This window comes from Lethenteron reissneri, chromosome 59 (assembly GCF_015708825.2).
Source record: "Lethenteron reissneri isolate LAM-NWPU_2019-01 chromosome 59, ASM1570882v1, whole genome shotgun sequence".
NCBI lineage: Eukaryota > Metazoa > Chordata > Hyperoartia > Petromyzontiformes > Petromyzontidae > Lethenteron > Lethenteron reissneri.
In genome coordinates this window covers 7,061,749-7,085,737 of record NC_083837.1, presented here as the reverse complement: position 1 = coordinate 7,085,737, position 23,989 = coordinate 7,061,749, and the positions used below count along the sequence as shown (strand labels likewise).

General features: G+C 50.4%; 1 protein-coding gene across 2 annotated transcripts in view; it reads left to right on the top strand.

Moving 5' to 3' along the window:
* The first annotated feature begins 8,355 nt into the window (after positions 1–8,355).
* The window catches only part of LOC133357662 (short transient receptor potential channel 7-like), an 85,383-nt gene continuing 69,749 nt past the window's right edge, over positions 8,356–23,989 (top strand). For both annotated transcript variants that reach the window (XM_061575744.1, XM_061575742.1), the window contains exon 1: positions 8,356–8,522. In XM_061575744.1, coding sequence (XP_061431728.1) covers positions 8,404–8,522 — 119 coding nt within the window. In that variant the 5' untranslated portion in view covers positions 8,356–8,403. The remainder of the gene's footprint in view (positions 8,523–23,989) is intronic.

Sequence of the window (23,989 nt, the reverse complement as noted above, 5' to 3'; positions counted from 1 at the left end):
CTGGGGCAGCGCAAACGCTCGTAAATCATTGAAATGAAAACACGTCGACTTTCTGTGCGTGGGTTTTATTTCATTTTTTTGGAAAACGAAAATATAAAGAAGACGAAGAAGGAAAAGGCAGACCCGTCGCGGGGATGCATTGGAATGTTCCTTCATTCCCACTTCTGTTGCCTTCTTTATTCATCAAACGATTCACGCAATTTAACAATTTGTTTCTGTCTAATCCACGAGCCCTCTCGCTCATCTGCGCAACCTCGAGCTCCGGGAGGTGCGGTCGAGTTGCACCGCGCGCCGTCCGTGCAGAAAGAAAAAAACGAAGGACCCCAAAGACAAATCCACGCGACCACGGAGAGAGAGAGAGAGAGACGCGGACTCCTAATACACAGCAGGCGTCGTCAGGGTAGGAATCGGACCCACGACCTCCTGTATACCAGGCGAAGTAGTTAACATATCCTAGTCACCTTGATGATGATGAGAGAGAGAGAGAGACTGCGTACGCAGACTCCAAATATACAGCAGGCATCGTCAGGGTCGGGATCGGACCCACGACCTCCTGGATACCAGGCGAGGTAGTTACAGCGCCCTGAAACAATCGTTATCAGGGAGAAGGTTGATCAAACTCGCCCCATTGTTTCGACCGCCGCCGGCCCGAGGTGGTGGTGAGAAGATCGAATCGGACTGGCGACCTCTGTGTGTAAGCGTGGTCATTTGTTTGGATTGTAAATGATCAAATCGCATACGCAGGATTTTAATTCGCGTTCCGTGAGCATACGAATGGATTTGAAGGAGAAAAAAACATCGGCGAATCTACGCATCAGCGTATGGCCGAGGGATCGGCATCCGTAATCTAAACCGTTGATTCTTAGAAATGTCCTCAAACGCCGACGTGTGTGTGTTGCCTCCTAATAGGGCTTGGCAAGACATCAACAATAATAATTTTAAAATGTGACGCGCCAGTCACACGGTGTTCGCTCTGCACTCTTGTAGAGATAAGACGAGGAGGAGGAGGAGGAACGATGGACGAGCGGGGAAGGACGCTGCCGCTCGGTGAGCCCGGCACTACCCACAATTGCCCGAGCTCTGTAGTCCTCGATATATTGAGATGTTTTCAGCCAATTAACGAGCGTTTATAGATGTGGGAAGAGACCCGGAGGACCCGGGAGAAACCCCACTCGTGTGAGGGAGCAACGTTCTATCCCCGTTCAATTATAATGGGTGGGGAGATGAATCCACTTTTCTCCTGGCGAGTCAGGGTATGGCATCCTCGTCGATGCCCAAGGCAATATGTGTTATACGTATGTTGAACTTCTTTCGCACCGTACGTGGCCAACCGTGCTAATTGGAGGTGTGGGGAAGGACAACAAACTAAACACAAAAGGCAGTTCTGATTAAATGAGTTTTCAATCCGGATTTAAAAATTAGAGACCCCCCCCACCCAAAGTCACACGGCGTCACAAAAAGTCAGACCCCCCCCGCCCCTCAAATATGACGTCACAAAGCTCTGCCCCCCCCAAAAGAACATGCTTCAAATCGCTTTAAACTATTGTCATTGTAGTGCGTATTACATGTGCCGCTGCACTCTGATGTTGGAGGAGTCTACTTAATTAAGTATAACGTGTTGTCTATATGTATTTAAAGTTGCCCCCCCCCTAGGTGCGTGACGTAATTTATGGACGGCCCCTTAGTTTAACGGCGTCTGTTCCAGTGATCTACCAACCCTCGCTGCCTCCACGCTGCCGCATTACAAGCCACGTGCATATAGCCCCCGAGGAAGCACTTCCGGCTCTTCCGGTGACATCTCGAGGCGGTAAATATGTTCACCTTGCAGGCTTCGCGCAAATTCGCCTCGATAATCCGGCTTAGGCCCCATTGTTTTCCCCTCTAACCCACTAATCCCCCACTCTTTATTCTCTGCTATTCTTCTGCTCCGGCTATAGTTTTAATTAGAAAGTGAGCAATATTTGACCGTGGAATTATAATTCCTCGTAATGATGTTTGTATAGCCTACACGCAAACGGTGTCTTCTTCTTGGGGCTTCACACTCAACGCCTATGCATGTTTATCGGCTAGATGCCGTTAACAAAAATAAAATCGCATTTCAACCAAAATCACGTCCAGGTTTTTTGCTTCTCTAAACGTTTTTTTCTCTCCAATGGAACGGAGGCGTGAACGCAGCGAGCCCGGAGAGATCGTCCCGTAGAGCCACCCAACAGGGGCCCCGTACTGGCGATGGAGTGCTCTTGCCAACCACGCCGGGTTAATCCAACCGGCGTTTGTTCAACAAGCCCTGATGAGACCCGCGAGGTTGAAACCGGTGGAGGGTTTGCTTCGATCGTACCACGTGCTGCTGCTGTTAACTGCTGATACAGCTTTTTTTGGGTTAGATCGCGTAAATATATAAATGTGTCAATAAACCCACCACCACACGACACAGCCAATTCGCTAGGTTTGTCACGTAAACAGAACATACCAATTCGTTATTCGTACAGCAACATTTACAATCTGAGTACGACGTTTCTCCAGTAATTACAACGAGCTTCATCAGGCGACAGCCAGATTTGTGGCGAAGTCCACCTGTTTCGTTCCTTAAATAGAGGCGTAGATGTGATGACAAAACGTGTGCGCTCTTCTTGTAGGGCGGGTGGGACTCATGAATGCATATGCATGACGATAGGTACCCATTGCCGTTTGGGTTATTTGTATGGTAATCAATGTACATAGTGCATGCGCCTTAGGCAAGCCCATTGTTCTTGTACTTCCTGTCGATTGTGTGTACTAAAATAGCTGCGCCAACGGTAATCCCTATTGAAGTATGGCGACCTGTTTAGGCATGTATTGCAACAGTGCATTATTTGATGATGAGCTGTTGTTGAGGCGTGCGTTCTGCGTTGTCTATCCGTGTGTCTTGTCAACTCGGCGCTGACCTGCCCCCCCCCCCCCCCCGTGTGCCGTCGGAAATTTCTCCTGCACGGTACCCGAATGCATCAACCCCTGCGACGTCGCCTCCCAGGGAGCCTTTCACAGCGCCGGGTTGGATCGGGGTTGGAGCAATTCCGACTTGATTCCTTGCTAAAGGTTTCTATTTGGTGTTTGAACATTTTAACACAACTCCCGTTTTATTTCCAGAAAAGGTAAAACCTATTATTACTTTTAAAACGTATTCATACTTTAATAACTGGAAAACAAAGTTCCCATTATGTATTGAATACAGTTGGGTTATCGTAAAGTGTGTTTCGTGGGCAGTGGCGATGGCCCGCAGGCCCTTGTCATTGATGGTGTGGTTCAGATTACGTTCAAAATTACGTTCCAATTTACGTTCACCACAAGTATGTGTGGTTAATGCAAACTTGACTCCGTGCGAAAGGTATCGATTTGCCGTTAGATCATCTAAACACCTGTTTTATTGCCAGAAAAAGGGTACAACCTATTCCTATTTTTCAAACGATGCATTTGCATGCCAGTGGGAATAATATCCCGCAGGTGCTGCCGAAGCGACACGTTGTGAGTGGCTCGTGAGTGCTGTGAGTGTCACGCGTCTCTCGAATTACGATACACGGGCACCCACTCAGGTGCAGTCGGTCGGTTCACGACTGAGTGAGGGGATGATGCAGGAACACCGAAGGGGAAGCCGTGTTTAACAATCAAATGCGAGGTTAAATGGGTAATCACGAGAATCGCATCGTCACCACGTAAGCACACAACATGGCGTGACGTGGAGATAATATATGAATTCGTCGTCGTCATCGGCCATAATCAATCCACTGCTGTATGAAGGTCTCCGCACACCGTCACCATCCGTTGCGGTCTAGCGGCTTCTGCCGTCCATACCACCGTCCGCACACACTCGTCGCTCCATCTCCAGGGTTGCCCTCCTATCCGATGCGTTCTATCACCCGGGCTGCCATTCCATAACTGCTTTTGGTCTTCAGTTTGTTGACCCCCTCCGCACCTCCGATTCGCGCGGTTCGCTCCATGTGTGGTGCGAAAGAAGTGAATCAGACGTGCAATCCACGATTCTCACACTTCTGATCTCCTTTCCCAACTCCACTGGCTCCCTGGTCTACTAACGCTCTGGGATTTTCATCGCGTGGGAAAAAGACGTAGGACCCGGAGAACAGTCCACGTGACCACGGTAGAGAAAACACGCAGAACTCCAAATAGTGAGCGGGCGTCAGGGTCGGGATCGAACCCACGACCTCCTCGCGAGCCAGGGTGCGGCACCTCCTCGACGCCCAGGGGAGGGGAGGGAGGATTCACGCCATCTGTGTGTGATCCGCCAACCCTCGCTGCTCATCTCCGCAGTGCTTAATTACAGACAGGCACGTGCGGCACAGCCACCAAGCGATAATAATAGTAATTATAACATCACTTGAGGCGATTTTGTTTAAAATACATGTGTTTTTTATGTATGAGCAATATGTTGCCAACATTTCAACCACGCACTTCGACGACTGTCTATAATTGTTTAATATTGATCTTGGAAGATACCTTTGCTTGGAGTCTTATTATTTTACATTGAGCCCCGATGCAAACTGAGATGGAGATCGTGGGTGCGCGTGTGTTCCGCACACACGGTGGGGAGCAGTGGCGCAGCGGTTAGCGCACTGCGCCACGAACCCAGCAGAGACCCGAGTTCGATTCCTGCTCGCAGCGAACATCGGTGCGCCTGATATCCGAACCGGTCGTGGGCCTCCCCTGGGTTGACTCAGCCTTAAACGGGTACCTGGTGCGGTGTGCTTACGTCAACGTTCGGGAGACAAAGATGGTCGAGCGTAGTGCTGACCACCCACCCACCCCCTCTTGCACCGTGCCAGCCTTAAAAGATGCTCGCTAACAGCACTTGCTCCAACGGTTTTGTTAAAACTAAATGGGGGATATTTATCTTTGTACGCAACACCTGGGACCACCTGGGACCTGCTAAATAGCATTCGACTGTCAGTGTGCACATAGCCTGGCACAAGCACCGTGTTTGTGTAATGATACGTATCCTTCTGTATGTGTGATCATGTACTCGTCGTCAGGTGCGTGCAGTGCGTAACAACTGCGTGAGCAGGGGACGGACCGCCGTTGGTCTGGGAGATCAGGGTCAGAATCTTTATTTTTGTCCTGGAGAAATCCGATTAGCTATAAAGCTCTTTTGCGCAGATGTTCATTGGGGGCACTGAGTCATAAAGTTACAACAAACAATAAAAAAAAACTACTGGAATGCAAAGTATAGGAAAGGCAAGCAAATCTTTAAACGTAAATACATAGAATAGAATAAGTATATGAGTACATATTGGAAAATTGGATAAATTCCTGCCGATTTTTCAACAACAAAGATCGATGCTCGAGTGATCGGGCTAGCCGATCACTCGAGCGCTGGATTCGACGACCGTAGAGATTATCGACCCATCGGATATCACACGCAACAAGATGGGCACTGGTACCTCTGTTCCCACGTGTGTCGGTGCACGAGAGGGTGATGGGCGGGGCTTCGTGTGACGTCACAGGCATCGTCGTCATAATCCGGGTGACACTGCTGGGCGTGCCTTTATAGGTGCGGGGGGGGGATCCGAACCTTCAAATGCGCACGAAATAAAATATGACAGTCCCCGACTTACGAACCCCGCACTTACGAGCACCCACACTTACGAATCAGCTTCCATGAAAGATTTGTGTTTTAAGCATCGACTTAAAACGCCAACTCCCACTTGCAAATTGAACCGCGGCACTATTTATGTTCGGCCGAGCGATCGTTCGCGAGATGTAAATGAGTCAGCCTCGTGCTGGGAGTGAGTGCTTGTGTGTGGGGGCATTTAAATATGGAGTAGATTACTGCGTTATGACTTACGAACCGTTCGACTGACAAATTGTGTTCGTAAGTCGAGGACTGTTACCGTGGAATGTAAAAGGCGAAGGCCCACAATGTCGCGTCAAGGTCACGGAACATGATTGCTGTTGCCGGTTTTTGTGCCGCCATTTAGCGAGAGCTCGGAGGAGCAGCCCTGCAATTGCCTGCTCACTCCACTTCTGGCGGAAGAGCCTCCCACTCGAGGGAGAGAGCCCTTGGGAACCACTCTCGGACGAGATTTGGGCCACGCTGGTCAGGGCTGGGTGTACCCACACTTTACCCCACCACACGCCACCTGCCAATCATAGACCGTGGTGCACCCTATGAATATTGTTTACCTTTCCTATACGTTGCACACCTATCATCTTGTCGTTGTCATCGTAGCTTTATGACTCGCCGCCCTGACTGGACATCTGTGAAAAAAAGCTTTGTGGCTCATCGGATTTCTCCAAGAGCAATATCAAGATCCTGATTTCGACTGCTGGGTGATCGGAGGTGGGTGGGTGAGGGTTGGAGGGATTTAGGAAACCTGCACCGCTGTTTTGAACCGCCGCCGCCGCCGCCGGGAGATGGAATAGAACCGGCGAACTCTGAATTGCAAATCAAGTTCGCTTTCCCCTGAGACCACTTACACCACCGCTTGTAGCCGCAGCAACTTTCGACCGCTCGCTACGAGAGACGACGGCGCCTTGCCTCAGGTCCCTGTAAGGGGGAGGAAGTGGAGGCATCGACCCCTAGAGTATCGACTCAAGATGCACCGAAGGAATGGGGCGCTGCATTGGCTAGGAGATGTTGACTCTCTCGCCCGGTATGCAGGAGCGAGTGGGTTCGATCCCGACCCCTGACGCCTGCTGTATATTTGGATTCTGCGTGTCTCTCTCTCTCTTCCCCGGTGGTGGCGTGGATTTTTCTCCCGGTCCTTCGGTTTTTCCCCTCCACATTCAGAATCAACATCACGCGTTCAGAGTATTTGGATGCTGTAAATTGCCACACGATCACAAGCATCCACTCCGTTGAGCTATCAATTGTGCCCAGGTCGCTTCTGGAAAAGAGCTAGAAAACGCAGTGGGCCTTGCCTGGTAAGATAAAATAAAGTTTACAGAGCACCCGACCACGGGGAGAGACAAATATACGAGTGTCAGAGTCGGGATCGAATCCAAAGCCCTCTGTATACCAGGCGAGGTATTTAACATCACACCACCACGGCGCCCTAACGATACTGATATTACATACCGCAAACTAGGAAAGTGAACCCCGAATGTAATGGATGTAATAAAATGACAGACAATAAATCCCCACGCAACATCGAACGCGATGAGAAACGCCGGTGAAAACCTGCCCGACACAACAGCGACGAGCACCCCTAAGCCTAAAACCCGATGACAGCAGCGGTGCGGGGGGAATCAGCGGACGGCCAGAGACCATGGGATGGGAGGATGGTGACGGGGTGGGATGGGAGGATGGAGCCGGGGTGGGATGGGAGGATGGAGCCGGGGTGGGATGGGAGGATGGAGCCGGGGTGGGATGGGAGGATGGAGCCGGGGTGGGATGGGAGGGTGGAGACGGTGATGGGATGCGAGGATGGAGCCGGGATGGGATGGGTGGACGGGATGGGGTGGGTGGGTTGGTGCGTGGGTGGGTGGAGAGAGAAGAGGAGGGAGAGGCACTCGACGTCTGTGTGAAGGCTTCGTTGCGGTCTCCAGGGAGGGCTCAGTCCGGCCCGGCACAGCTGCTGGAATTACCATCGTCGCGTCACGGCTGAGATGCGCCCTCCACCACCGGCAAGAGGCCACCTCTGTCCGGAGCGCGTCAAGTGCTCCCGGCACCACCGCCTGTGGGATTCTGTGTTCTGTTAACACACAACAGACACACGCGCGCGCACACACACACAGAGAGGGTGGTGGGGGGAGGAGTGACTGCCGTGTGTGCAGCAAATTGGGGGCAATTGACCGACGCGGAGTGGCGAAGGAGAGATTGAGAGGGGGGGGGGGGGGAGCCCAGTGAAAAGTAGCGGAGAGAAGGGAAAGCAAGGAGAGAGAGGGAATATAGTCATGGAGTAGGGAGAGAGGGGGTAGAGAGAGAGGGAAGGGGTAAGGAGTGCAGAGCGTGAAATTTATTGTGAAATCTTTCAATTAAAAAGGGGGGGGGGGTTTACATAAAGCAAAGTTTAAAAAAACGAAATGATGAACGGAGTATAGTGCCGACTACACCGAGCATCTTCTTGTTTTCTCGGATCGTAAAAAATAGGAGAGCGAGGGAGGAGAGGGGAGGGAAAGAACCGAGAGAGATAGGGAAATCTCGGAGGGGGTGGGAGGGAAGAGGCTTTGTGTGAAGGGGAAGCAAACAGTGGTGGCATTGAGAGTGAGCGGCGCCGTACAGACAGACACACACACAGAGAGAGAGAGAGCGACCCGCGCAGAGACACCGGGAGGACACGGCCGTGGTGGGGGGGGAGATGATGGTGTATTAGAGAGAACGACCGAGAGAGGGGGGGAGAGAGAGAACGCTACACAGAGAGAGAGAGAGCGAGGTGAGAGAGAGACGCAGAGAGCTCGCAGCTGGCGGAGGGGATGGAGGCAAATTGGATTCCAAGTGGAGACGGATGGGTGCGGCGCATCGAGAATGGGACCCTCCCTCTCGCGGCCGAGTCTGCGGCCGGATCTACCGGCACGGACCAATCCATCTACCCGTGAGTAGCCATCCACGACCCAATCCCTCTCCCCGTGAGTCCCCATCCACCCATCCACTACCCAATCCCTCTCCCCGTGAGCGCCCATCCACCCATCCACGACCCAATTCCTCTCCCCGTGAGCACCCATCCACCCATCCACGACCCAATTCCTCTCCCCGTGAGCATCCATCCACCCATCCACTACCCAATCTCTCTCCCCGGGACTTTCCATCCACTACCCAGTCCCTCTCCCCGTGAGCGCCCATCCACCCATCCACGACCCAATTCCTCTCCCCGTGAGCACCCATCCACCCATCCACGACCCAATTCCTCTCCCCGTGAGCATCCATCCACCCATCCACGACCCAATTCCTCTCCCCGTGAGCATCCATCCACCCATCCACTACCCAATCCCTCTCCCCGTGAGCGTCCATCCACCCATCCACGACCCAATTCCTCTCCCCGTGAGCATCCATCCACCCATCCACGACCCAATTCCTCTCCCCGTGAGCATCCATCCACCCATCCACGACCCAATTCCTCTCCCCGTGAGCATCCATCCACCCATCCACGACCCAATTCCTCTCCCCGTGAGCGCCCATCCACCCATCCACGACCCAATTCCTCTCCCCGTGAGCATCCATCCACCCATCCACGACCCAATTCCTCTCCCCGTGAGCATCCATCCACCCATCCACTACCCAATCCCTCTCCCCGTGAGTCCCCATCCACCCATCCACGACCCAATTCCTCTCCCCGTGAGCACCCATCCACCCATCCACGACCCAATTCCTCTCCCCGTGAGCATCCATCCACCCATCCACGACCCAATTCCTCTCCCCGTGAGCATCCATCCACCCATCCACTACACAATCCCTCTCCCCGTGAGTCCCCATCCACCCATCCACGACCCAATTCCTCTCCCCGTGAGCACCCATCCACCCATCCACGACCCAATCCCTCTCCCCGTGAGCACCCATCCACCCATCCACGACCCAATTCCTCTCCCCGTGAGCACCCATCCACCCATCCACTACCCAATCCCTCTCCCCGGGACTTTTCATCCAACCATCCACTACCCAATCCCTCTCCCCGTGAGCACCCATCCACCCATCCACTACCCAATCCCTCTCCCCGGGACTTTTCATCCAACCATCCACTACCCAATCCCTCTCCCCGTGAGCACCCATCCACCCATCCACTACCCAATCCCTCTCCCCGGGACTTTTCATCCAACCATCCACTACCCAATCCCTCTCCCCGGGACTTTTCATCCAACCATCCACTACCCAATCCCTCTCCCCGTGAGCACCCATCCACCCATCCACTACCCAATCCCTCTCCCCGGGACTTCCCATCCACCCATCCACTACCCTGCTCGCATCACCCCACGCCCTGCCTCGCCGAGTCTCGCGGCTCCTCTTCAGGAGGAGCCTGCCGAGTTGTCACACAGGCAGGAGGAGACGTGGAGTCGGGGTGGTGGCTGCAATGTGATGCGTTCGCACGGTGACCGCGAGCGCGCATTGGCCCACAGTGTGTGCCCGAGACCCGAGTGACAATGTAGTCATTGCGCCGTCGTATTTCGTAACAACATATAATGAGCACATACTCATGTCGTCGCTTTTGTTCGTATTTAAATGAGGGTGATCAAAATCATCGTGGCTGTCACCCGATCTGTTCGTCAGGTGATTTATTTTGTTTCGCCAGGCGAGGACTTCAAAAGAGTCCAGGAGTAGAGGGTGAGTCTCATTTGCTACGACGCAATCAGAATCTGATTTTTTTTTCTGGAGGAGGAATCCGATGAGCTGCAAAGCTCCCCCCCCCCTCTCACAGATGTCCTAATAGGGGCGGCATCAGTCTGCCAGTCGGGGGCCAATCCACAGTTGAGTAATTCACGGTGTTCGGTTTTCGAAATCGGGGAAACATTTGGACTCTGGCGCCGGCACGCAATGGCCCACTCTTCTTCGCAAATCACCTCGCGAGATCTTTAACGTCGACAGCGAGTGAATGTGTGTGTATGTACGTATGGGTGGGTAGTGGTGGTGTAGCGGTTAGTGCTACGCCGCGCTACGAAGCCGGCTATGACCTGAGTTCGATACCCGCTCACGGCCTACACCAGTCGACGATTATCTCAACATGTCATGGGGCCTCGCCCTCGGTCTATTCAGCTTCAAATGAGTAGCTGGTGAGGTGCGTGTAAACATCGCCACTGGGGAGACAAAGGCGGCCGGGCGTGGTGTTGGCCACCCACCCCTTCGTGTGCCGTGCCGGCCTTCATCGGTGCTACTCGCTAACAGCACCTGTCCCAACAGCCTGTCTAGGCTATACGGGGGATCTTTTCCTTCTCTTTGTTTATGTACGTAGAGCATGTTGAACTTATTTCGCACCGTCACGCCAGCCAATCGTGCCCCGTGAAGCACGTTACAGCCGATGTTCGAGCGGCGCTAACTAGGGCGGCCGCTGAGATTCGAACCATCGGGAAGTCTTTTCGCATGAATTCGCGGATGCCGCGGGGCCGTGCCACCGCACGAACGACATCTGCTCTCGTCTCGTCGTCGTGAATACGTTTTTTTTTTCCGCAACGCACGCGGAGAAGGAGCGGCCTCGGGTTAGACCGGATCGGCTTCCACCCTGACCGGGTCGAGTTGAATTGTATCTCTCTCTCTCTGGCGACCACGCCGTAAGGGGCAGCAGAGGGATGGGAGGGGGGACTCCGTCGCTGTTGTTTTAAAACCAGCGCTCTATTCGACACCAAGATGTAAACACAATCTGGGGATGCCGCGGTGGCGAAATGTTAACTACCTCGCCTTGTATACAGAAGGTCGTGGAGTTTGGTAAGCTGCTCAAATTAAAACAATATTGAAGCAGTTTTATTTTGGCACTGTGGAGATACTTCATATGATAAAAATCAAATTAATATCTCTCACCCCTACCTTGTCTGCGCCACGGTGGCGAGATGTTAACTACCTCGCCTGGTATGGAGGACGTTGTGGGTTCGATCCCGAACCTGACGCCTGCTGTATATTTGAGGTTTGCATGTTATCTCCCCGTGGTCGCGTGGATTTTCTCCGGGTCCTCCGGTTTTTCCCCTACACATTTAAAATCAACATTACGCGTTTAGAGTATTTGGCTGATAGAAATGTCCAGGCGATGATGAGGAGCCATTTCGTTGAGCTATAATTAATGGCTAGATCGCTTCTGAAAAGACCTAAGTAGCTCAATGGGCCTTGCCTGGTAAAATAACAAAAATTGTGTAAAGTTTATCATTCGCGTGTTTTTCTTTTTCCCCACCGAGTCTCCGGGCTCTCTGTAACCCAGCGCAGCTCTGTTGCTCTGGGATGTTTGGAAAACTCCCGTTAGGTGAGACCAAGTACAGGCCACCAAAAAGGTTCCAAAACACGCCGAGCGGTCCAGCAACAAACGGCCCAGAATTAAGTTTTGTCAGGATGAACGCGTGCCCGTGTGAGGAATAGCAAGCAGGACACAATCTCGCCCTCGTTCAAGAATGCCTTGCCCAGTCTCATGAGACTCGTTTTCAGGAGAGTTCTGCGGTAGAATATTTGAACGTCTCGGGCAGTACACCGGTGGTGCCCGGTATAGTATTATTATTATTATTTTTTGCTGGCAGCCACGGCGAGAGGGCTTCCGTCAGAGAGACAGAACGTTCGCGTCGTTTCGCTGCTCCTTCTCCATTGAAGGAGTGAAAACCACAGTGGCGTTACCACATGCTCCATAGTTTGGTTGTTCATTCATATCTAGTTTAAGTTTTCAGTTTCATGTATTTGGTATAGCCCTGTGAGCCATTCGGCTCGTTAATCGGGTGCAACCGCAACAAACAAAAATATGAACAAGAACATCTTAAAGTGACTACGCGCAAATAGAAAAATACAGGAAAAAACATCAAAATATTCCAGAAAAATCACCGTATTTCATCCACGCATGTTTCCAATGTAACAAAAACTATTTAAATATTTCTCCAGCTAGAGATGTATACGTTCGTGGCAAGGCCATCGTCAGTGAAGTAAGTCAGCGAGGTTTTATTAACGCGGCAAACAAACCGGAGCCTCGGGCCAATCGGGATGCTGGAGGTGACGCTGCTCCAGCTGCGCTCGGTGATGGAGTGAAGGGGATTGCGCTGCGTCACTCCAGTGGAGGGCCACAGGGGCCTGGGCCATGGGTTTAGCTCAGAGGTCGGCAACATGCGGCTCCGGAGCCGCATGCCGACTCTCTGACTTCCCTCCCTTGTGGCTCTTTGGCTGCCCCCCTTGTGACTCTTTGGCTGCCCCCTTGCGGCTCTTTGACTGCCTCCATGCGGGCATCCGTTTAAAAAAACACAACTAATCTTTAAACACAATAGGACATAGAGATAATTTATTAAATATGGCAGATGAATGGGGTCACATCGGAATATCTTGGTGACGACAACATGTATAACAGTCGCAAGCTGTTATTGTTAAAGAATAACTAAGCGGGGGGGGGGGGGGGGGCAGCTAAATCGACGCAATTTATTCCATCACCTGTTTTTTGTTGAAGTCAAAATGTGTTGTTGTTTTTGTCATCTGCTGTATACCAGCTGCTGTGTCTGTGTACAAGTGGCTCTCGGTCTATTTTGGTCAAAGACAAATAAATAAAAAGTTATTCTTCCTCAGAAGGTTGTCGACCCCTGTGTTTAGCTGTATGGTGTTGGGGAGTGCGATTGTGTGGGGAGCGGTGGCGCAGTGGTGAGCGCACTTGCACTCCGAACCCGGTGAGCCGAGTTCAACTTGCCAAAATATTTGCACCGGTCCTGCAGCTCCCTCGCCCCAGGTCGACTCAGCCTTAAATGGTTACGTACTGCGGTGCGTAAACATCAGCACTGAGGGGACAAAGGGAGCCCGGTGTGGTGGTGGCCTTCATAAGGGCTCGCTCACAGCACTTGCCCCCAACCTGTTAAAGCCTACACGGGGAATGTTTGTGTTTGTGACTATGAGTGCGAATTTATAATCGATGAGCGTTGCGGTGGCTCGGAGATGTTAACTACCTCGCCTGGTATACAGGAGGTCGTGGGTTCGATCCCGACCCTGACGCCTGCTGCTGTATATTTGGAGTTTGCGTGTTATCTCCTCGTGGTCGCCTAGATTTTTCTCTGGGCCTTCCGTTTTGTCCTTCCACATTTAGAATCAATGTCCGTTTAAAGTATTTGGCTGCTATTAATGTACACATGACGACAACCCACTTCGTTGAGCTAGATAGCCAGGTCGCTTCTGAAAAAGACCTCAAATATCTCAGTGAGCCTTACCTGGTTAAATGAAAAAAAGTGGCGTTGTAGTTTACTGTATAAGAGGAGTGGTTTGTTTGACATTGCATAACAAAGGGTATGGCACTCACTTTACGGTCCATATGGTGAACCACTGTCGTCTGTGATTCTTTAACGGAGGAAGAGGAACAGCAAAACGTCCCGAACTCTCTCTGCTGAAGCCCTCGTCGTGGCTACCAGCAGACCTCCAACATTGGTACCTGGCTCCTGAACTTAATGCCATGCGCAGGAGTAGAATATAAAGCAAGCACAGCTCTGCGACACATTCTAAAATGTAAAAAAAAAGACTCGGCACGTTCGTTTATAACACCGTGGCCTTAAAAATAACAAGTTGAAAAAAGATAACGGCTCATAATAGAGGGTTTTTTGGGTTAGATCGCATAAATATATAAATGTGTCGTTGAAACCCGCCTACACCCGACACAGCCAACTAGTAATGCGTTGTCACGTAAACAGAACGTGGCCAATTCGTCACTAGTACAGCACTTACCGGTGTGTTGGAGAGCCGAGCCACAACATTTACAATCTGAGTACGACGTTTCGCCAGTAAATGCAACTAGCTTCATCAGGCGACAGACAGATTTTATATATTTACGTGATCTAACCCACAACAACCTCTATTATGGATTATATTGGTCGCGAAAACATACGTGTTAAACCAAAATAACGGCTGACGTTTCGGGCAATGGCCCTTCTTTACAGCACGGATAAAGGCTAGGGAGGTAGAGTGGATAACTGTTTGACACGTAGGCTTTCGCGACCAATGTTATTCATAATCAACGTTTTTGGGTTTAGATCGCGTTTATTTATAAATGTGTCGTAACCCTCCACCACCCGACACGGCCAATTAGTAAAAATGTGTCACGTTCACAAAGACAAATAGTTCACTGCTTTAGCCCACCGGTAAATGTTGTGGCTTCAACACACCGGTGGGCTAAAGCAGTGAACTATTTGTCTTTGTCAACGTGACACATTTTTACTGATTGGCCGTGTCGGGTGTTGGAGGGTTACGACACATTTATAAATAAACGCGATCTAAACCCAAAAACGTTGATTATGAAGAGTGGATAACTGTTTGGGACAGCAAGGACAAAGATCCCCCGTATAGCCTTAACAGGCTGTAGGAGCAAGTGCTGTTAGCGAGCACCTATGAAGGCTGGGCACGGCACACTCGGGCCGGCACCACGCCCCGGCCGCCTTTGTCTCCCCAGTGGCGATGCTTACACACCGCAACAGGTACTCATTTGAGGCTGAGTCGACCTAGGGGAGTCCCAGGACCGGTTCAGATATTTGTCAGTGGTATTGGCTGCTCTACAATGACAATAGTTTAAAGCTATTTGAAGCATGTTTTATTTGGGGGGGGGGGGCAGAGCTTGACGATGGGGGGAGGGGGGTCAAAAATCGTCCAAAATCGCGTGACATCATTTACGGACGGCCCCTTACTTGGTCAAACACATTCTAACAACAGTTGAGACGCCCACACACATTGCGGCTTGACGAACAAACCCACTTGCTACGCTGCCACCTCGTGGCCGCGTCCACGCTGCAGCCCGAGCGGCGGGTTTTGCGGGGGCAGCTCCGCACTCATCCCCCGCGGATCTGTCAAACCCTGGCGAGGCAAAGCGCCGGGTGGCCGAGCCGCGCGCCACCGCCAAACCCCAGAGCCGATCCCCCATAACGCCCTCCGTCATTGCACCACGCTGACAACGCGGGTCCCAATCGCTCAGTCGTGTCGGTGCGAGCTCGCACAAAAGGGGCCGTCCCTAAATGACGTCACGCGATTTTTGACGATGTTTTACCCCCATCGTCACACGGCGTCAAAAAAAGTCAGATCCCCCCTTAAATATGACGTCACAAAGCTCTGCCCCCCCCCCAAAATAAGACACGCTTCAAATCGCTTTAAACTATTGTCATTATACTTAATGTGGCGCTGCACTCTGATGTTGTAGGAGAAAACATGTATTAAAAAGTCTATTTAATTAAGTAGAACGTGTTGTCTATATTTATTTAAAGTTGCGCATTTTGATGTGACGTCACATTTCTCAAACCCCCCCCCCCCCCCCCCATCGTCACACATCGTTACAAATGTCTGACTCCACCCCCCCCTAGGTGCGTGACGTCATTTATGGACGGCCCCTAAGAGCGAGCATGGGTGGGACAATTTTTTGCCACGAGCCCCGCGACTCAGTGAACTTTCGCGGTTTGATGGCCCGTGGGGGGGGGGGGGTGTGGCGGCGGTGCGGTGTGCTCGCCGGTCGTGCGCCGTCCTGACCTCAGCTGGACGTTCTCTGTCACCGCTGCAGCCGTGAATGCGCACGCATGCACAAACCCTATCCGGGGCGCCACAGTGGCTAGGAGATGTTAACTGCCTCGCCGAGTATAGCGGAGGTCGTGGGTACGATCCCGACCCTGACACCTGTTGTATATTTGGAGTTTGTGGTCTCTCTCTCTCTCCCCGTGGTCGCGTGGATTTTTATTCGGGTCCTCCGGCTTTCCCCTCCACATTTAGAATCGTTTGGAGACTTTGGCTGCTATAAATTTCCACGTGATAAGCCATTTCATTGGGCTATCATTTGTGGCCAGGTCGCTTTTGAAAATGAGCTATATAGCTCAGTGGGCCTTACCTAGTATCATAAAAAGTGTGTATGGAGATATTAACTACCTCGCCTGATATACCGGAGCCCTGTTGTATATTTGCAGTTTGCAGTATCTCTCTCTCTCACCGTGGTCACTTCGATATATTTTTTTCTCTGGGTCCTCCAGTTTTCCCCTCCTCATTACGAATCGTTTGGAGAATTTGGCTGCTATAAATTTCCACTTGATAAGCCACTAGCCTCAGTCATTCGCAAGACACACTGCCTCAACGTTGAATAGGTCGCACGGAGACCCCAGGACTTGGCACTACACTCTTGGCCCCCAAGATCCCCAGACATCACACCCTGCGACTTTTTCTTGTGGGGATACGTCAAAGACCGCGTTGTTGTGCCACCATTAGCGACTAATCTGGATGACCTCAAAACAGAATCACGGCAGCGGTGACTTCAGTGGAAGAAGACACTTTGAGAGGCGTTTGGGACGAATTCAACTATCGTCTCGATGTTGCCCGTACAGCAGGTGGGAGGGCAGATAGAGCATTTATAAAATGGTTAGTAAAACTTGATGACTCCGTTTATAAATTTGTGTGTAATTGTAACATGTTGCTTTCGTGAAATATACTGCTTTGAAATTGGGTCAATCTTTTTTTCACGAGGGCCTCCCTATGCCGTACGGGTCTTGCTTGGGTGGGGTTAGGGGCCATCCATTCAGTACGTACGCATGGAGGGAGGAGGGGGGGTTAAGCCAAATGCGAACGCTTGCGTATGGGGGGTCTACTGACAATGTACGTACGCATAGGAAACTGGTGGGGGGTGGGGGTGAAGCCTCGATAATAATTCGTCTACATTGGCCTTCAAATGGATTACAGTATATAGTCCGGTGGTGGACTATCTGTTTGCTCAAACACGTTAATATTATTAATCCTTGATCATTTCTACGTGGATTAAATATCGGCCGTCCTATAGTATTCGAGGGGTGCGTCAAGCATAGGTACGCAGGTGGGGGGGGGGGGTGTAAAAAGTACACGTGTGTACAGGGAGGGGGGGAGGGGTCAAGTTTTGACAGATTTTTGCGTACGTACTAAATGGATGGCCCCTTACTTGACCATACTTGACCAAGTTGGTCATTGCGTTGTTCCTGAAGGTGGAGACCATGGTACAGTACGATGGACTTTCCTGCACTGTCGTCTGCTGACGATTTAGCCCCTCGGATTGGGGGCAGAACACGAGCATCCGCTGTGGTCTGGGCATCAGCAATGGGGAGACTAACATTCAAACGAAACCATTTTTTAACTTACCAAATGAGGCTCACTGAGCTGCTGGGTGGCCAGCACCACACCAAGCTATCATTAACGATAGCTCGACGAAGTGGCTTATCATCATCATCATCACGTGGGAATGTAGAGCCGCCAAATACTCTGAATACATGTTGATCTAAATGCCAGGAGAAAAATCCACACGACCAAGGGGACATCATGCAAACTATAAACACGGGATAGAACCCACGACCTCCTGTATACCAGGCGAAGTAGTTAACATCTCGCCAACGTGGCGCCCCAAATGGTGAGTTGAGTTCATGTCGACGTTCATTTGTCGCGCGGAAAAATCCCGTGTAGCCAGTGACTCAGCTCGTCTGCGAGGCAAATCCCGTGGCGCCATAATCAGCACTGAATAAGAGCGACATCAGAGCGATCCGTTCAGGGGGCCGGCGACGGCGGAACGGAACGCGTCGGATTAAGCTAGTGCGGGGCCTGTAGTATATGTTATAAAGGGTCCTTAAATTTTAAAAAACGTAAATATTAAAACACATACATTTTTTATTTGCATGGTAAAGTAATTGTATTTTTTCATCTGCTATACAGCCAGATAATACGACAAATCGCTAACCTTAAACACCCAGTCGTTCAAAAACGTTGAAGGCGGTATAGTACTATAGTAATAGAGCTAGTGCAAAATCACTGAACCGGAGTTGATAGCTTGAATGCATTTAGCGAGGAGCCCTTGAAAATGCGGAGCCCGTAGCTACATATGTAGCTACTTCTGCTCCGAGGATAATCCGTCACTGTGTCGGAGGGGCCCGTGGTGACCACATCACAACGGCCTCACCGAGTGGCCTCTTGTGTCGAAGAATGAGATTGTGAGTGTGTGAGAGTGTGTGTGAGTGTGTGTGTGAGAGTGTGTGAGAGAGTGTGTGAGTGTGTGTGTGAGAGTGTGTGAGAGTGTGTGTGAGAGTGTGTGAGAGTGTGAGAGTGTGTGTGAGTGTGAGAGTGTGTGTGAGTGTGTGTGAGAGTGTGTGAGAGTGTGTGAGAGTGTGTGAGTGTGTTTGAGAGTGTGTGTGGGGAGCGGTAGTGTAGCGGTTAGCGCGCTGCGCTATGAACCCGGCGACCCGAGTTCGATTCCCACTCACGGCCAACACCAGTGACGATTATCTGAACCGGTCCTGGGCCCTCCCCTAGGTCGACTCAGCCTTCAAATGAGTGCCTGGTGTGATGTGTTAATATCGCCACTGGGGAGACAAAGGCGGCCGGACGTGGTTGTTGGCCACCCACCCCCTCGTGTGCCGTGCCGGCCTTCATAGAGTGCTTACTCGTTAACAGCACTTGCCCGAACAGTCTGTTAAGGCTATACGGGGTATCTTTGTCTTTGGAGTTTGTATGCTCTCCCTCTGTAATGCATGGGTTTCCTACGGCTTTTCTGTTTTCCTCCTGTAGCTAAATAGAGCAAAGACGATGTCACCGGTATTGGCCAATGCCGAAAATGTGCCTCCAAATCACTCGATTGGGATCGCGCAACAGCAGTAGCAGCAGCAACATCGCCCTCGACCCACACAACGTGGCAGGACCCTCCTGAAAATGAGTCATGAGACTCGCGACGAGGCTCTCCTTCGTAAATAAGCGTGGGAGCAACAATAATAATAACGGCCCGCAGGCCATAGGTTACCGATGTCTGGCTTTGCCAGCACGGGGGAGAGATTTTATCATTTCCTCTACGAATGCGAAATGATTTTTACATTAAAGTGTTTACTCTCGCCACGGACGGTCGTGAGCGCGGCTCGAACCGATGGCTTGCAGAAGAAGGCGAAGCGTCAGTTCTAAGTAAACAGCAACAGCGAGAACGACGATAACAACAATAAAAAAAACAACTTACGTGCGCTACGTTGGCGGTGGTGCGCAGGCGAAAATGAACCGGAGACCTGGGTCATCAACGCGACGAACGGGCGACGTCCATGTAACGTTAAAGTAAAATAAAATAACTTTTCTTTATTTTTTTAATCAAGTAAGGTCCACTGAGCTGCTATGCATAGTGTGCTTCAAAAAAACGTTTAAACTTCTGAGAGATTGCAACAATACCACGAGAAAGGTGGCTCCGGGCTCTGGAAACCACCTGGAGAAGATTCGAGGCACGCGTTGACAATGATGGCGAACAAGTGGAGACTCTTTGACTTTTTTAACCTATGAAATGTATATTGTATCATGTTGCCGTGTGTTATCCGTTCTTTTTACATAAAAAACGATAGTCCCATGTATGTGTGAACATCTTTTGAAGCACCCTATACTGCTGCTATCTTTCACAAAACGATCTGGCCGTGAACGATGAGCCCAATGAAGTGGAAATACATGTGGACATTTCTAGCACCCAAATGCTGTTGTTTTTATTTAGCGAATGCTTTAACGCCTGACTGTCATATACCGCAAACGCGCGTCTGGTTTAACCCCCGACCAGCACGGTTGTGCTACGTACGGTGCGAAAGGAGATCAACATACATACACACACTACCCATAGACTAACACTGCCCATAGACTAACACTACCCATAGACTCAACACTGCCCATAGACTCAACACTGCTCATAGACTAACACTACCCATGTACTAACACTGCCCATAGACTAACACTGCCCATAGACTAACACTACCCATAGACTAACACTGCCCATGTACTAACACTGCCCATAGACTAACACTGCCCATAGACTAACACTACCCATAGACTAACACTGCCCATGTACTAACATTGCCCATAGACTAACACTACCCATAGACTAACACTACCCATAGACTAACACTGCCCATAGACTAACACTGCCCATAGACTAACACTGCCCATAGACTAACACTGCCCATAGACTAACACTGCCCATAGACTAACACTACCCATAGACTAACACTACCCATAGACTAACACTGCCCATAGACTAACACTGCCCATAGACTAACACTGCCCATAGACTAACACTGCCCATAGACTAACACTACCCATAGACTAACACTACCCATAGACTAACACTGCCCATAGACTAACACTGCCCATAGACTAACACTGCCCATAGACTAACACTGCCCATAGACTAACACTGCCCATAGACTAACACTGCCCATAGACTAACACTGCCCATAGACTAACACTGCCCATAGACTAACACTGCCCATAGACTAACACTACCCATAGACTAACACTGCCCATAGACTATCACTGCCCATAGACTATCACTGCCCATAGACTATCACTGCCCATAGACTAACACTGCCCATAGACTAACACTGCTGTACTGGTAACGAATTGCCACATTTTGTCTACGCGGCACAACCTTACTGATTGGCTGTGTCGAGCGGTGGCGGGTTTAGCGACGCATTTATATCCACGCGGTCTAACCTAAAAACCTCTATTATGGATGTGCGAAAGAAGTTCACCGTACCTACGTACTTTCCTGTCAGCCACACGCGTCACCAACGCCTGCCTCGATACTTTATTTCGTCAACAACTCGACCCCTTCAACTCACCAAGGGTAACGAGGTGGCTGTGTGGAGGCCTGGGGGGTGTCTCTACGTGGGGCAGTGATGCTCGTGGCACTGCTCCTGTTTGGCAGCAGAGATTTTACTTTTAATCAGCGGCATTATCTTTTCATTGGCTGTGGAATGCGGTGCGGAATCTGCCCTGGACTGTCGCTCCATGCAATGCAGTGCTTAAGAAATGCGAATGCCTTCACAGGCACACCTGCACTGGCTTGACATTTTCAGGGTGGCCTACCTACGATGCGACCTGATGAGGGCGCCGCAGTGGCGAGATGTTAACTCCCTCGCCTGATATGCAGGAGGTTGTGGGTTCGATCCGGATCGAAGCGCGGACCCCCCCCCCACCCCGCCCAAAGTAAGGGGTCCGGGGCGGTGCCCCCCCGATTCGCCGTTACCCCTAGGGATGGCTCTGCTGGGAGATATATCTGGGTTTGCTCGATTGTGGGAAAGATAGCGACCCTGCTTTGGAGAGCCAGGGACACGGTGGTGTGCATTATACGTGTCTCCGTCCGGTGTCCATCCAATCGATCTCGTCAAGAAACGTACACCATCATCACGCAAACTCCGGTTATCCTCTCAGCAGCTTTTCTCAAACCATCGAACAAAAACGGTGGTCACCGCATCGCACGCTTTCAGATGTGCTTCTGCGGCCGTCTGCAACGCTCTTCCTCCCGATAATATGAAGCCACTGGAGCTATGCATTTTGAAATCTAGATTGAAAATACATGTCTTTAAAGCTGCTTGTTGTGTTTAGTGTGTTGTCCTTCCCCAGCACCTCCGATTAGTACGGCTGGCTACATACGGCGTGAACGAAGTTCAACATACACACAACACTGCCCATAGACTCAACACTGCCCACAGACCCATCACTGCCCAGAGACCCAATACTGCCCATAGGCTGCTTTTTGTGTTTAGTTTATTGCCTGGTTTGGAGGAGGTCGTGGGTTCGATCCAGACCCTGATGTTCCCTGCTATATATTTGGAGTCTGCATGTCTCTCTCCCCGTAGTCGTGTATATTTTTCTCCAGCTCCTCCTGTTTTTCCCTACAAATGTAGAAGCAATGTGCGTTTAGGATATTTGGCGACTATACATTTCCAGGCTATAAGCCAGTTGGTTGAGCTGTCATGTGTGGCCAGGTCGCTTCTGAAAAAGAGCTATTTAGCCCAGTGGGCCTTACCTGTTCACATTAAAAAAATTGTTGAAATGGTTTGATTTTTAATGGAGGCCATTTTTCGAGTATGTCAGCCTAATCTTCCGCTCTGGCCAAAATATTTAAAGAGGTCGGAGTACCTCCACTTTGTCCCACCACACGCGGCCTGCCGCCGATCGACCCAACTTTGGTGAACCATTTTGTTGCTTGTTTTACCGCTGCCTTGCCGAGGCGGATTTAGGAAACTCGCCCCATCGTGTTCAACACTCCGCGATTGAATCGGAACGGCGACCTCTGCCCTTCGCAAGTCCGGCGCGCTGCTGACCACCAATACAAACACATTTATATCCGCGACTCTCTTATTGTGACCGCGGCAGCTTCCGCCACAAAAGCGAAGTTTGAACGGGAAATTATTTCGAGGTTGGAACAGCGGCGAAAAAGAAATCGCTGGAGAGGATCGTTTGCTTTTAATTAAACTTTCAGCGTTTGAAATACAAAAACAAATAATCGGCATTCTGCGTGTGTGAACACAATGCCAGACGGGTGAAGCATGCAGACTGATCGACAGTGTATGATGGCATGGCACAGGGATATTATATGTTGTTATGCACGTATTAGTTAGTCAGTGAATCCTCTTCATCCCCTGTGGAGCAAAAGGCCGCAATGAGTTTTCTCAAATTTTTCCCTGTCCTCGGCAACATGTTGAGCCTTGCCCCAAGAGGTTGATCGCTGCTACTAGCTCATCCTTCAGGTGGTATTGCGCAGGGCCGTATTATCCAATAGGCCACATTAGGCACTGTGCCTAGGGCCTACTCACTCACCCAGCCACCCACTCACTCACCCACCCACCAGGTCCGTATTATCCAATAGACCACAGTAGGCACTGTGCCTAGGGCAGGGGTGTCCAAACTTTTTGCAAAGAGGGCCAAATTTCATAAAGTGAAGATGCCCGAGGGCCAATAGTTCCTTCTGACATTTTTTTAACCACAAAAGTTACATGAAAATACACACTGTTATAAAAAAATTTCATTGTCACAATTACCTTCATTTTTCAAATGACAATGTAACCAAATATAAGCCACTCAGGCAGACGTGAACAACTCTAAAAACGCATTTCTGCCTTTCATTCAGTCAGATAACATTGAACAAACTGTATAGAATACCTTAAATTTCCATTAGTTAAATATCTTTGCCTCATGAACATTTTAAACAGGAGTTATAAGTAATGCAAAGTGGTCTGTTATCATTAAACTTTAAAACAAGTGAATTTTGCCCTTGTCTTTTACAAGATCTTTCAGAAAGCAATAGTTTGTGTCACATCTACAGGTACATAACATCAACAGTTATAACCAAATCTTATTCAAGAGTTTAATAAAACAAGTGCCATAAGTCCAAGTGCATTAGTGTGCTTTAGGCTTTTCACTGTTAATAGTGACAAATGTTACCGTTCAAAACACTAAATTTCAGATTGATCAAGGAACAGCCACCTCACATCATTGTGATATATTACGTCACCGTATAAATGATTCGAGAGGGGTTCGCGGCACGGATGCAGAGCCAGATAGCATTAGAATGGTGCTGCCACCGTGTGGTGAAATGAGGAATTACAGCTTTAAAGTTTTATGATTTGTTTATTCTGATAGAGCTAGCGA